This window comes from Polyodon spathula, chromosome 7 (assembly GCF_017654505.1).
Source record: "Polyodon spathula isolate WHYD16114869_AA chromosome 7, ASM1765450v1, whole genome shotgun sequence".
In the NCBI taxonomy this organism is placed as follows: domain Eukaryota; kingdom Metazoa; phylum Chordata; class Actinopteri; order Acipenseriformes; family Polyodontidae; genus Polyodon; species Polyodon spathula.
Genome location: NC_054540.1, coordinates 30,200,554 through 30,215,833, shown reverse-complemented (window position 1 = coordinate 30,215,833; position 15,280 = coordinate 30,200,554). Strand labels below are relative to the sequence as shown.

The 15,280-nt window shown below is 36.9% G+C and overlaps 1 protein-coding gene across 2 annotated transcripts in view; it reads left to right on the top strand.

Annotated features, from left to right (window-relative positions):
- The window catches only part of LOC121318501 (serine/threonine-protein kinase B-raf-like), a 55,913-nt gene that overhangs the window by 18,646 nt on the left and 21,987 nt on the right, over positions 1-15,280 (top strand). For both annotated transcript variants that reach the window (XM_041255236.1, XM_041255235.1), the window contains exons 3-6: positions 1,760-2,026; positions 4,932-5,035; positions 10,723-10,825; positions 13,970-14,118. In XM_041255236.1, coding sequence (XP_041111170.1) covers positions 1,760-2,026; positions 4,932-5,035; positions 10,723-10,825; positions 13,970-14,118 — 623 coding nt within the window. The remainder of the gene's footprint in view (positions 1-1,759; positions 2,027-4,931; positions 5,036-10,722; positions 10,826-13,969; positions 14,119-15,280) is intronic.

Here is a 15,280-nt window from a genome sequence, read left to right as displayed (position 1 = left end):
GAGGATTGCCCAGTGTAACATCCCTGACAACGTGTTGGCAACTGCCTGGCAACGCGATTGCTTAAGTGGACAGCAATCCTACTACAGGCAACAGGTTCCAGGCAATATCCAATCATAGCACTGGTGTGTGTCACATGATTCTGTCTGCTACAGTGAAAACAATAGTTAAAATGGACAGGAAAGCCGCAATTACCTGGACTCCGGACAAAGAAATACTTCTTGTAGAGTTTTATGAAGGTTGGTCAACACATCTTTAATTTGGTATTATTTTGTTAACGAATGCTGGAAGGGTTACTTTTAACATGTTTTTAAAACTACTTAAAATCTTTGGTCCAACTGCCATTAACTATAGGGGAATAAAAATGTAGCTGCTGTAACTCTGCTAAACCGACTGACAAAAGGGAAAAAAAAAATCGGTAATTCATTAATAGAAGGGGCACTTATGGCTATGGCTGGGATTTAGTCACGCTGGTTGTGGGTGTCACAGATTCCGTGTCTTTTGCTAGTGTCTGCAATTTCTGCTGATGTGTGTGACTTGCGGAGGTGTTAGTAAATTGTGTTCAATCTGTATGTGATTTTATTGGAAAGTGTTTCTCCTCAACATTAAATTTCACGTTTTAGAAAAAATGTATTTATTGTTTATTAATTCTAATAAATAATTACATATTTTGAACTAGCTCCAACACCATACTTGTTGTTTTTTTTTTTTTTTTTTGGAGAAGAGAAAAAATTCTGAGTCAAACAAAGCTCTTTGATTAAATACTTCGTGAAAGTTATGTTAACATTTCATTAATTCAGCGTGTCTGTATGTGTGTGTGTGTGTTTACACTGTACTAACTGCCAGCATTTGCTGCGGTACATACATTTCCTCTTTTTAATTGAAATTATTGTTCCACTTGTTGTTTAATTGTTGTACTATTTCACTTAATTTAATGTACATGTTTCTTGTCAGCCCCACATCCTCTTTTTGTGATCCTCATGTGTATTTCTTGCCCCCAGTGTGTTACGCTTGCCATCTCTTACCCTTTCCCCTGTTTCCGTCTTTATTCTCCGCTTAGTTCAGCGCTTGTAAATGCTACAGTTAGTTAGTAGTCACTGTTGCAGAGCAAATAAAAAAGCAACACAGTGACATTTAATTTGCTTGTCTCGGTCTTCTTTGCTGAACCTTTGTGCACAAGCGCTGCAATATGCTTTTATTAAAGATATTTATTTATTTATTTTTTATCCCCTTGACCTTATTCTCCCTCTGTCACTTTCTCTGTGAATTTTCCGTGTTAAACTCCTAGCCTTACTTATGGCCCTTTTTTGTTTAATGGCTGCCATTTCAAACTGTTAATTTACTGTTAATTCCAGAACTACATGACGTAGTTCTTAAATAGGATTGGCTATTGCTTGGATTAAAGCCAACTTGAGTTGTTGGCAATTCGAATGAGAGTTACCTGTTCGTTGTATCGTGTAACAGGTCAAATCCCCAGCGGTGACATCACAGGCAACACGTTGCTACAATTTATGTTGCCAGCGCATTGACTCGTGTAACAAGTCCCTTAGGAGATCCCTGCCTCTTGTCATATTGTTCCATGTAAGTTTTGTACAGCAGGTCATGGCAATACCGATGGCTCAAAGTTTCTGTTAACTGCTGTGTGGGATTGTTTATATGATGCGCGTGTCTGGTCTAATCATGCATTCTGTCCCGTGCTTAATCTAGTTTTGCATATTGTGAGCTGTCTTGTGTAATGGTGTGTGCTCTTCTCGTTTTCAGGCTTATGAGGAGTACACAAGTAAGCTTGATGCCCTGCAGCAGCGTGAGCAGCAGCTATTGGAGTCCATGGGAAATGGCACAGATTTCCCCAGCCCCACCCTGGCCCCCACCCTCATCGATGCTAAGCTAGCAGGGGCGGCATGCTTCCCTGTGGCACACAACACCCTCGCTGTCCTGCAGACCCCCTCCGATGGAGCCTGGAATAACCCCAAATCACCCCAGAAACCTATAGTCCGCGTCTTTTTGCCCAACAAGCAGAGAACAGTGGTGAGTTCAAGTTTAAAGGGTAAATTATTATAAATCTGACTTTTTATGGTGGTTGCCATGGTGCCATGGTTTTATGGTGATATTTCATAGTCCTCCTGGTTCAAATCGTGGAAGTATTCCCTCTCAACTGCCACTCCCACACCCTGTCTTTAAAAATGGAGAGTAGGTGGAGCTGTGAAGGGACCCATTACAGAGTGCAAAATAATCCACTTGCTGCAGTGCCTCTCAAATTTAAAAAAGCTTACAGATAAAGTTGCCTGTATGGATTATATTATGGTTGCCGTTCTTTTTACTGTGCACCTTCCAGCACTAAGTCGCGAGACAAATGTATTGTATCATTGGTTAATGAAGTGCAAACAGAGGGAGGGACGCTGATGACCGCGTCTCCAGGAATTTTCAATCACACGTGTTCGCTGTCAGTGTCACTGTGGTTTTTCTGTCTGTGAGTACCATGCTAACTCAGAAACATTTAAAAAGAAAGGAGGAAGAAGAGTTGTCTAACATGGCAGCAGTGTTCTATGATTTACCTAGTGTTCAGGTAAGAAATGGGTGCACAACAATTTGTCCCCGACAATAGTAAGAATATTAACGTGAACTTGCATCAAGTACTGCAGGAATTGGTTGTGCCTTCATATGTTAAGAGCCACTTGCACAGTTTGCATTCTACTGTGTTTGGATCATTTAGGGATTTCACAAAAGAAAATATCAAAACAGCAGAGGGTTTTCAGGCCATTTCTTTTCGGTGCTTCGTTGTCGTGCATATTTACGTTGTATATCTAGGGTTTATTTCACAACTGTGTCTTCGACAATTACCATTAAAGAAAATACCCATTGTAGCTCATAATGTAATTATTAAGCATAATAAACACAATACCTCAATAAGAACTAGCAATTCTGGCTTAATTATCCCTAGATTCATGATAAAAAGAGATTACCAATTAATATTATGTATGTTTAAGTACTTCAAATCAATCATAAATGTGTATTTGTTATAAGACAAAAATAAACCTAACAATCCAAATTATTACATTTATTCATATTTTCAAAGGAAGAAGAATAAAGGTTAGGATTCATAGTTAAAACATATATATATATATATATATATATATATATATATATATATATATATATATATATATATATATATATATAAAGAAGAAACAAATTAAAACATTCAAGGAAAAGCAATGTATTTTTAAATGTTCATAGTGAATCCTTGATGTGCTCTCTGATCATAGTGTTCTGCATTAGTGAAGCAGTCTTAATAGTTCATCATGCATTGCGTATACATGTGCCAGCTTCCACGTGGCCAAGTACGCATGTACAATGTTCAGCATCTAGCTGGATAGACGCACATTACATATTGTGACAATATCCAATTCTCCGTGAAAATCTCAATTTCTGAAAGAATACTGTTTTTAGCATTTAAAAATGCAGCGATTTAAATATTCGCTTCACCAGCGGCAACATGTTCTAGGAAATCCAGTTGAACTTGCTTACCCTAAATTGTGAAACACATGGCATAGAGGGTTTAATAAAAGCTTTAATTACAGGGCACAGACAATCACTAAACCTAACTCTTGTTAACAGGCTGACCGAGTTCAGTAAAAAATAATACAGAATATTAATTATTTTCCCAAATTTACCCTTTTGTATTTTTTTGTAATGAAAGTTTGTTGTTTTTAAATTGGATATTTTTTATACCATTTTATTTTTACTATGGGAAAAGTGACCTATATTTTTTATTTTTGTAACAATTAGTGTGTGAACATTGTGTGTTTCTTTGAATTAACATTTCATCAACATAATAGGCTCTCTGTATTTATTTGTTGGTGTTTTATGAATGGGTGTGGATTTATATTTTGCCTTTTCGTCACCTAGAACTGCCTACATTTTTACACCCAACGAAGGCAACATTGCCTTGCCCTACATGAATTTAACTTTATCCCCTGACATTATAACATGATTTAAAAGGAATGAGTAAACCTGCTTATTCCTGGCACTTAGATTCACCATAGAAGCTCAAAACCGCACAAAGCAGCTCATAAAGTTAATTTAAAAAAAAAACATATCATAATTTAATATTGGAGCAACATAAGCCAGAACCATTACTTTTGATTGCTGGAACAATTATATAGTAAATAAAACATTTTCAAAAGCTGTTAATGACATTTGAACATTAAAAATCCATATTAAATTACAGTTACACTTCCCAGATGATGTGTTTTTTGGGGTTTTTTTTTTTTTTTTGGATGAAATTTAGTATCAAAACCAAAAAAACAATCAAATTAGACAAGGTTTTTTTAATATGGCACAGAAGTCATTTAAATGAATTTAGATAAAAGGGGCAGGGAGGTGGTACATGCTTTATTTTTACACACTCACACAGAGTAGAGGGTAATCTGTTCTTTTACCATGCCATGATCAATTAAAACAAGCTTTTATTCATGCCCCCATGCTGTGTAACATGCCCTAGATGATGAGATCTTGTTTAAGAGGGTAAAATTTTGATGAGTATTCATCACATTTTGCTTTTGTTTTGGGGTTTGACCTATATTTAGTATTATTAGCTTTCCACACAAGTCAAACGTATTGAGCAACATGCCTTGGTCCTTTTAAAACATTTAAATGATTAATAATGTCTATACATGAGGAGATCACGACAGACTAATACATTGGAGTAAATCTGGTTTTTATCCTGTGAAACCCTAAAATCAGAACCCCTAATTACAGTTAGCACTGGTCCATTTAAGCATGAGTTAACTGTACTTGCTGAGCTGCTATGGTTAGTGGCAATATACACATTCCGCTGGGAATCTGCATATAAAGAAATGCTTTGGTTGCAGTGCTGTACAAGGTAGTCTGGGGGTGTTTCTGTCTCTGACTGCCTTTCTGTTCCCTGCAGGTCCCAGCGCGCTGCGGGATGACAGTACGGGACTCTATCAAGAAAGCCTTGATGATGAGGGGTCTCATTCCCGAGTGCTGTGCAGTCTACAGAAAACCAGAGGGGTACTTGTCACGGAGCTTGTCTGAATCATCTGAAAGTAATCTGAGTGGTGTAGTAACTGGGCTTTGAAATACACAGGGACCAGTTCACAGATATGCTGTAGTAGAAAAGAAAAAAAAAAAAAACATTGAAACAAAACTTGGAAGGTAGTATCAGTAGACCATGAGGAAGATGATAGTTTAGTGGTACTGTCGGGTATTGTATTGGTGGCACTATTAGATATGGTATTGGTGGCACTATCAGGTATTGTACTGGTGGCACTATCGGATATTGTATTGGTGGCACTAATAGGTATTGTATTGGTGGCACTATCAAGTGTGGTATTGGAGGCACTATCAGAAATTGTACTGGTGGCACTGTCAGATATTGTATTGGTGGCACTATCAGGTATTGTATTGGCGGTGGTGTCATGTATAGGTGCTCAATGTGATCACAGGAAACTGGCACATTGGCTTGTGTCCTTGGGTTGACATTACCCACAGAAGAATTTCTGTCAGCGTTCTTCAATTTGTGTCTTTGTAAAAGATTAGTTATTCTTAACTCGTGCACACAGACAAGTGTGTTTTTTTTTTTTTTTTTGGATAAAAATCCATTCCCAGGAAAATGTATATTTAAAAAATAATAAACAAAACAAAAAAAGACTATTATAAACTTGAGATCCTGAAGCAGGGCGGCGTTCCTTGTCAAAATTACGAAAGAATGACATTTATTATTGTTTGGGAATGGAGGAAGGAAGAGGCCTGGATTACAGCAACAGTCCAGGATGGCCATGCCAGTACTACACAAAATGAAGAGATTAGCTGAACAGAGAGCTAAGTATACCTCTCACATTACGTTTTTGGATAGATGTTTAAGTAGCGAGGTTGTACCTCTTGGATTTCAGATAAAATGATCTATAAACATGAAGATGACTGATTGAGAAAGAAACAATGTAAATAACTTAAGGAAACATTGTTAAAAGTTAATGCAGGAAGTGAAGATAACATCAGGTAGAAGAATTCCAGAAATTTGTTTTGAAAATCAAAAAATAACAGATGAATCGTGTCATAAACTGTTGCCTTGAAAAATAAGAGACAACAAAAGAAGCGGAGCATTTCAATGACAGGAAATCTAAAAAATAAAATTCCCAAAAATGTCCTCAAATATGCCATGTAATAATGTACACAAGCGTCAAATACCCAGTGATATATATTTAAAAGTAATTGAAAATATACACCTTGATATGGTAGCAGAAGATCAGTGCCACTGTGATGAATATGGCAGTAACATATTAAAGATAGAGGAAAATGGTAATTGCTTTTTTAGGTGTTTGAGCAGAGCTTTGTATGAAACACAAGATGATCACAGATTTGTAAAGGGGAATATTACTGAACACATGAGCAGAAATGAAAATAGGTACAAATGATTACCTTGACCACATTATGAAAATGAAATTAAGCAATGGTAGCATCATTTTGAATTAATCATACTTAAATGTGATAGCAATAGGTATGTATCAAATATATCAACTGCAAGGAATCAGTCACGGTCAAATACAGTACACCCTCGCTATAACGGCCTTCATTCTAATGAACCTGGCCCCTGGACCCCCCCCCCCCCAAAAAAAAAAATCTAAAAATGTTAATATTGTAATGTATGTGAGGTTTGTGAAGTGCAGAAACGCTTGGAGTAGGAAAGGCTGTGTCGAACAGCCTATGGGCGACAGACACGGACCACAGGAGCCGCTGGTGATTGGCCGTGGAGTAGGACGAGGCGGGACTAACTGGGGCTAAAGACCAGTGACAGGCGGAGTTTTTGTTGTTGTGAAGTGGAGAGCGAAGCGAATAAACAGAGAGTGTAGTTCCACCCTGAGATTCTGTTAAAAAATGTATTAGTTTTAGCAGCATAGGTCATGACCCACAGCAACCAGTTAGTTGTTAGTTAACAATTGGCAGATTGTCTTTGATCATTATTTAGTGTAATAAGATCAAGTTTGGCCCTGAATCGACTGAAGGATCATTCTTATAGCGTCAAGGATATTTATTACAATATATACACACTGTCAACATCCCGGTCTGTACGCATGGGATGTCACCTCTGCAGTGAAGTCATCTCTTTTGTCTTAATAAGAAACGCGTGTAACTATGCCCCCCGAAACACAGACATATCTCTGTCGTGAATATAGGTTGTCAAAAAGCACTCGTTTTTTGACTTGTTCAGCAACCATTCGGCAAAACAAAATTGATTTAATAAATAAATAAAATAAATAAATAAATATTGAGGATCTGATTTAACTTTTCATGTCAGGTTGATTTGGAATAAAAACTCTTGAACGTTGGATTGAGGTTTGGTGCACTTTGAAACGATTCAGAACAGGTTGACTTTGCATAAAATTTCAGTGGTAATTCGGGATTTGTGTTTTTTTTGTTCTGCGTTTTATTTCTTAGATGAATTGGATAAATCAAAGGCAGAATACTGCATATATGAAACAAACAGGTACATGTAATTATGCTTGTATTCACAATCTCATCTCATTAACTTACTCCAACAGTTCATCCTTCATTTTGATTGTCCTTTCCTTGTAACGAATCCCTCGATATAACGAACAAAAAGGCTTGGACCCCAACAGGTTTGTTATAGCGAGGGTGTTTTGTACATGCACACAAAAAAGAAAAGAATGTGGAATAGGGATTTAGGAAAAAGATGAAATAATATTAGTAATGAAGAAACAACTAACAATCAGTTGCACAATAGCAAGAATATCAAAAGTTAAAACAAACAGAGAAGATCACTAAGGGTTCATGAAGTGGAAACATGATTTAATTTATATGATAAAACATTAACATTTTCACAGAAAGCATTACTCTGCAAGAGGCTTAAGTTTGTTCCATCAAGAAGATACATAAATAAGGATAAGATAACAACAGAATTAAAAGACTGGGAAAGGTGATTGAGGCTGGTGGAATACTTTTATAATGAAACACATAGAATCAGTGTTCCCAGGCATGAAACTTTAGAAGCATGTAAAGAGGCTTTGGAAAATAGAGTAGATCAGAATATGAAATGTACAAAGAAAATTAGTTACTTTACATTTGGAAATAGAAGTTACAAACAGAATGATGGCACAGCAATAGGCTCAAAATGAGGTATGCATTTTGCAAGCATGCATATGTGAGTAAGAAAAGCGAAGAGAGGGTTAAGAGAGTACCATTAATAATCACGTATTCTACTGTAAATGATTTCAAAAATAGTTTGGAAGTATTTAAGTATACTTCATAATTCAGAAAAAAATTAAACAAATATTTCCAAAAGCACCAATCATAGCTTTTAGAAGGGATGCAAATGTAGCTGACATTTTAGTCCACAGTAAACACAAAGGGGTTATAGATACGTTATGGGAGATTGCACCTGTAAAAGCACATGCAAAATGTGCAAATATATTGATAAAGATAAAAGTTAAATTGCGAATAAAGAAAATACATATTCTGTATTAAAAATCTGTCATGTAAGGATAGCAACCTTGTATATGGTATAGTTTGCATAAAATGTAGTCAAATAAAATATGTAGGAAAGACTGGTACATCATTATATAAAAAAAAAAAAAACACAACCACCTATCAAACAGAAGAAATGGTAAAGAAAATGAACCAATAGTTTGGCACTTTACAAGAAACAGACATACCATGGATGATCTAGTTTGTGGTTTTAGAAAAAATGTAATTAGATAATGTACACTATAGAAGAATACAATAGAAAAAATTGATAAATGGACTAGGTACCATGATGCCTGAAGGTTTAAATAGAAAGGAACAGTAGATCGTTACATCATTAGCTACATAGTGAATGACATCAGAAACACACTAGCTTTAAAGATAAATAAATGTGTGGTTACCATGGCATCAAAAAGCCTATAAATATCTCCAATGTTTATTTTCTAACACACTTTCCCTTGATACACACTTTCCCATACTGAAACTTTGGGAAGTTGGCCCTTTTCGAAAAAAAGTGTGTGTGTGTCTAATAATATATATATATATATATATATATATATATATATATATATATATATATATATATATATATATATATATATATATAGTAAGCACTTTGGTTTAATTAAATTAAACCAATGTGCATTTGCACATGTTTTTAGGCAGGGAGGAATCTAACACTATCCCTGCTATCTTACTATATATATGTATGTGTATTGAGCTGGGTTAGTGCATGATACCAATGGCTAATAATACTGTAACTGACAGTGTGACAATGTCAAACACCTTTTAATATTCGTACAGTATGGAGGTTCACCCCCTGTGCAACCAGTATCACTGCTGGTTATTTTATAGCATCTAGGTCGGTGTCCACTATAACTAGGGCCAGCCTGACTTGTCTGCTTACCTGTCATAAAGTTAGGGCTCCAGACAAAGTTTTTGCCGTTATCAATGGGTTAGAACCTTAAACTTTTTTTAAATAGAAGTTCCCCTTTACATAAGTGAAACACTTAAAAATGTGAAGATAAGGAATGGTGAAGCTAGGAACTAGCACTAATTCTTTAGTGCTATTTCTTCTCTAAATTCGGATTTACAGCTGTGACAGGGAGGCATGTCACTGACATAATTATTCATTTTAGTACTGTAATTGGTGCTTTTCTCTTTTAAAAAAAAACCAAACAAAACAATATCAAGCTAATAATTATTTGGAGTAAAAAGCTTTGAAAATCTTGTTCAAGATCAACCACACCATCCTGTTCTCCTTGGCATGCTATTTCTACCTTTTTAAGTTTCATTGCTAGGTGAAATGGTAGTGGTTCAAAAGTAATTTGACCATGTTTTTTTCTAAGCAATTTTAATGTAATACTGTGGGAGGGTAGTGGGTGGAGCTTTTGGGAAGGACCAGAAATGACAGCACACAGGAGCCGGAAATGGAGATTAGTCCTTAGAGCCCTGTATCATCAATGGTATCAGGGCAGGGTTTTATTTTACAAAAACAATAAAAATAGAACAGTCCAGTATTGCAAAAAATAAACAAGAAAACCACCTGGAATACCAGCAATGGTAAACTCAGGTTTGAAATAAAAAGAGTAAACAAATGTCACGGTTACAAAATAAATAACAACAAAGGAAGCACTGGGTTTCGTTGTGGTTCTGCGGTGGGTTTCCTCTCACCGCTTCTTAGCTCCCTTCCACAGATTAATGGCCAGTCCTCGGTTCCTCACTCCAGTAATCCAACAGTGTCCAAGATTTTCAAGCTTCTGCGAATAACAGCAGTGAATGAAAGCAACAAAGCAAGCACAGCATGTGTTTTCAGTTCAGCCCAGCAAGCGCGAATGGCAAAACCATACTGCTTAAATACTGCCAAGTCCCACCCCTGCAATCAGCACGCTGCCCCACGTCAGCCAATCAACGAGAATAGCACAGCTGATTGCAATGATGGGACCCGACGGCCGCATGGTTCTACTTTGGGCCAAGATGGCTGCCTGACCCGGAACTTCCTGCATGGTCAGAGTTCAGCCTCCTGATCCAATCACGGTCAACCCTACACAGCGCTGCCGGTGGTCGGGAGGGCAAATTACAACAGGGACTCCTTCCAGTCCTGTCACAAATACCCAGACGGGTCTCTTATAAAATCTAATGCATTTAATACACTGAGAAGAAAGTGCTATCCTGTGTATTAATGTCTGTTTCCTGTTGGTCACCGTCTCCCATTCCAGAGAGAAGAAGCCGATTGGTTGGGACACAGATATTTCCTGGTTGACGGGGGAGGAGCTACATGTGGAGGTGTTAGAAAATGTGCCACTAACAACCCACAACTTTGTAAGTGTATTGTAAAAAAATAAAACAAAATCCTATCTCAGGCTCCCATACTTGCCTTCCATACATGCTGTATGTCCCAATTTACTAATGCATGACTTTGCGAGCTTTATTTTGACACAAGCAATACATATTTACATTAAAGTGTAACAAACAAAAAATGCATTATTTTACCTTTTATATCCTGTGTTGTCCATGTTGCAGCAATATGTTTTTCAATGTAATTTTATTGTATTGATACATGCAGGTAAATCAACAAGGGAATTCCTTTCTTGAACTTTTACTTGGGAATGTTCTCAATTTTCTTTTAACCAGTACAGTGTATCCAGACTATGCGCTCAATGCTGCTGCTCTGATTGAGTTGGGAGGTGTATAGTGGGAACAGAAAACCAGCATTTTTGCTGCGACTCTTAGAGACATTTTCATGCTCTTGGTGAATGCTCCAGAGTAATTTTGGGGGGATGTCTTCCCCAGATAAGTTATGACCCATGATGTGTGATTTTAAAATGTTTTTAAAGTCTGCAGTATTTTAAAATATATATAATGCTGCAATACTGACATTGGGCACAGCAAAGGTAACACACAGCATTCCAGGACAGCATTCCAGGGTGTTCTGCAACACTTCAAATGGCATTCAGTGCACAAAACATAAAATATAATATAATGTGAATCACTGTAGATGTCTACAATAGTGATCTATTTTGTTTTCATTTAGCCTGCTTGTGTTAATGTTTTGTAACTGTTGTGTTTATAAAATGCCAACTGTTGCGTAAATAACAAAAACTCCACAACAGGCATTTCCCAGCTCGGAGTTTCTCAATTACATTACGTTATATACTGTTTAAGCACATTTATAGCCACAGTAGAGCATAAAAACAGCAAAGAATTTGGCACAATCTACAAATGTTCTTAAGGCTACAGTATATATATTTTGCAAACTTTCTGTACGTGTTTATTTATTGTTGTAATTTTTTATATTTCATACATTAGCTTGCTGAATTGTTTCTGTTGCTCTTTCCAGAAAATATCTGATTTATCACTGAATTCTAAAAACAAGCTTAACTTATACAGCCCTGTGTTGCACTGCACAAAATATTAGCATATAAACGAAATTGTCCCTTTTTGTGTCTAAAAAGCTCCAAAATGTAATTTAAACATTTTAAAACTTACAAAACAGAATTCTGCAAAAACGTTTCTCCAGCTGCAATGTTTTATTAAACATTTTACAAAGTAATTTTAAGGAAGACATTTGGCACTGATTTTTCCATGCTTTTAATAAGTGTAGAGTAGGAATGTAACATTTATTTTTTTTAGTTTAAAAGTTCCCTGTCTTGCATTGTGAGTATTTGATCTGTTTTTCTGTCCTCTTTGCGTTCCACTTCTTGGCCTCAGACTGCTCAGATCATGCACTGGCCCCATCCCACCAGTTTAGGTAGAACTTATAGACAGAAATACATTGCCTACCTTTTTAAATCACACCATCACATTTGTGTTGCTGTAAACTGCTATCATGCAGGGGAAACAAAAATGTTGTTTTCGTTTCGTATCGAACAACATTTGTGTTCCAATATAAAATCAGTTGGAACCCAGGGTATACATTTATAGAGATTACTATTGCTATATAGCAGGGAGAGAAATGAAAAAGTAGATTGAGAAAAATGACTTCCTGTGTAAAAAAAGTTGAAGTGGTAACCAAGTATGTGAACTATAGTCACTGCCTCTTTGTCGGTGGCAGTCAAAAGCAGGCATCATTCCGTCAGACCTGAGATCAGCAGCTGCATTTGCAAACAGGCATTGAGAACAAGTAGACAGTGAATGTCATCAGAACTCAGGAAAAAGTGTACAAAGTGCAGCTGAAATGTAAATGGGCTGTAATCTGACAGGTCTGTTACTGTTTTTGTATTAAAACATGCTTTATCGGCCCCAGACCATAGCCTAGCAGTATTGTTTATAAATGCAAGACTGCATCCCCACAGTCTGCAGCTCTATTATTAAATCAAAATGGAGTTCCTACCTTTTGCTGAATGTGTTTCTTCACAATAAACACATCATAGGGAAAACTAGGATGATTCCGTGCTGCTTATAATTTAGCCTCATACTGTCTCCAATGTACAGCAAGAGATTGAGATGGCTCAGACAGTTTTTATGCAGAATCATATAATTTCATTGTTAAATTGTGCAACAGTTCCCCCTCTGCTTAAGACTATGCACATGCTGTTACCTTTTAAACCTGCCATTTTCAGCATTTGCTATGCTCTTGCATGTGTTCAGTGGAAACACCATTCAGAAAAAGAATAAAGGAAACTGTTAATTTAGGGGTCTCCTGGAAAATGATCTGATTCACAATTTCATTGGTGGAAGAACCCCATGAACATTTTAGGAAGGGAACAATAAAAAGGAAGGAGAGGTTATCAACAGAAAATGAAATTGTGGGGTATCACATTTTTTCATGATACCCCTCAATTTTGATTGACTAATTTCCCTGGTAATTAATTATCCCTGTGAGGCGTGCTTGTGCGAGTATTTAAAAGATCCCTGTCAGGAATGCTTGTGTGAGTATTCAAGTGATCCCTGTGAGGAGTGTGTGTGAGTGTTCAAATCCACCACCTTGATTCATATTTGCAGAGATCTATGAATATTGTATGCTGAAATTTGTTGCTATCCTAGACATAGACGTCTGACCTATAATGGCTGCCTTACTGAGGTCATGTGACTTTTTAAGTTACAGCTGCTTAGAGACTACAATTTGAGGTATTGTCTTAATGTTAGGTCTATATCTGTAGTCTTTATTTTCTTACTTAAGTTCCATTACCAGGCATGTCCACTAAAAATCCCTTTCACTGCTGCATTACTTTAAGCCCTCCATGTCAGCGATGCAGACCACAGGCTTTGACAGGGTCTTTAAAGTTCTATTCTGTGACCATTTGTGTCCATTCTGCTAAAATGATTTGCTTCTGAAAAAGTAAACTAAACTGAACAACTAGGCCAGCTTTTTTGAAAACACAGTAAAGGCTACACTGTGGAAGGTTATGGTAAACCGACACCAAGGCTTTATATCTCTGTGTGAAATTGAACAAGATGATGGAGCAGTTTTAAATGTCGTCTGCCTCTGTATTCAGTTCTACCCCCACCTTCTTTCTCTGTCAGGTGCGAAAGACCTTTTTCACTCTGGCTTTCTGTGACTTCTGCCGAAAGCTTCTATTCCAAGGGTTCCGCTGCCAGACATGCGGCTACAAGTTCCACCAGCGCTGCAGCACAGAGGTGCCACTCATGTGTGTCAACTACGACCAACTAGAGTAAGTTCAGCACCTTGTTATCATTCCCTGCCGCATAAAGTGAGAAAAAGAGAGAGAGTGATGGCAGAGAAGGCTCCAATACTTGCCTCTACCCTTATCCCTGTATGTCCTATTGTATCTATATCTGATAAAGCGCACATTAAAATTGTCACCTATTCCAGCACCTGGAAGTGATAGACAGAGATGGTTATGGCCATGTCTTGGGAACGTCTTCGCTCAAATTCAGTGAAAGTCTGCATTGACTTTCCTTTCAGTAAGTTATTCCACGTTGTGAATTGGGTCATGGCAACCTAATTGTTTAATAATACTGATACCTGATTAACAGAGCTGTTGGTCTGCTTACAAGATGTAGATTTTCCTTTGCATGAACCTGTTTTTCATGGTTCTGACACCTGTAATATGGTGTTTATATCCTTTGTGTGTAGTATTCTCTGTCTTTCTCATATATACACATAACGTTATAAATATGTATGTGTGTATGTTGCGGGCACCCGAAATAAAAATGAAAATAACTTATTTCAGTCTGAATCACTCCCTCTGTTCTTTCATTCCTGTTCTGAGTGACAGGCAGACCTTTGGAACAAAGAATTAACATGAGGAACCCCATTGACACTTGCGTAGTACCATCAGCAACAGCCAGATAGGAATCGAGATATATATAAAATCTACATCACAGTTCAGAACAGTATTACCTGCTACATCGGAAAAAAATTACATGAGAAACCCCATTGACACGTGCATATAAAAAGGCCAGTATTATTAATAAACATAATAACAACCAATAATAATAATGAGTTGTATTGAATTGTCCAATCAGAGATAGATGCAGTTACTGAGTGGAATATGAATGATTAGCTGATTCACGTTTGACAGTGTTTATGACAAGCAGTTGGAGAGCGCACTCGGCCGAGTGACTGAGAGTGTAAGTTAAGTACGTAATACATATCTAGATTTTAATAAATTGTTTAAAATAAATTAGTCTGATATATGTCATTTAAATGTTTTATGTAGTCATGACGTCAATAAAAATACATTTTTAAAATATGCCTATTTTCTGAAACCGGAGTTTCATTCAAGTTTTAATGAATGAGAATGAGTGAGTGAATGACACCACTCAGGTAGGCAGGTCAAACAAGCTCATCAATCATAGCTCTGCCTCTGT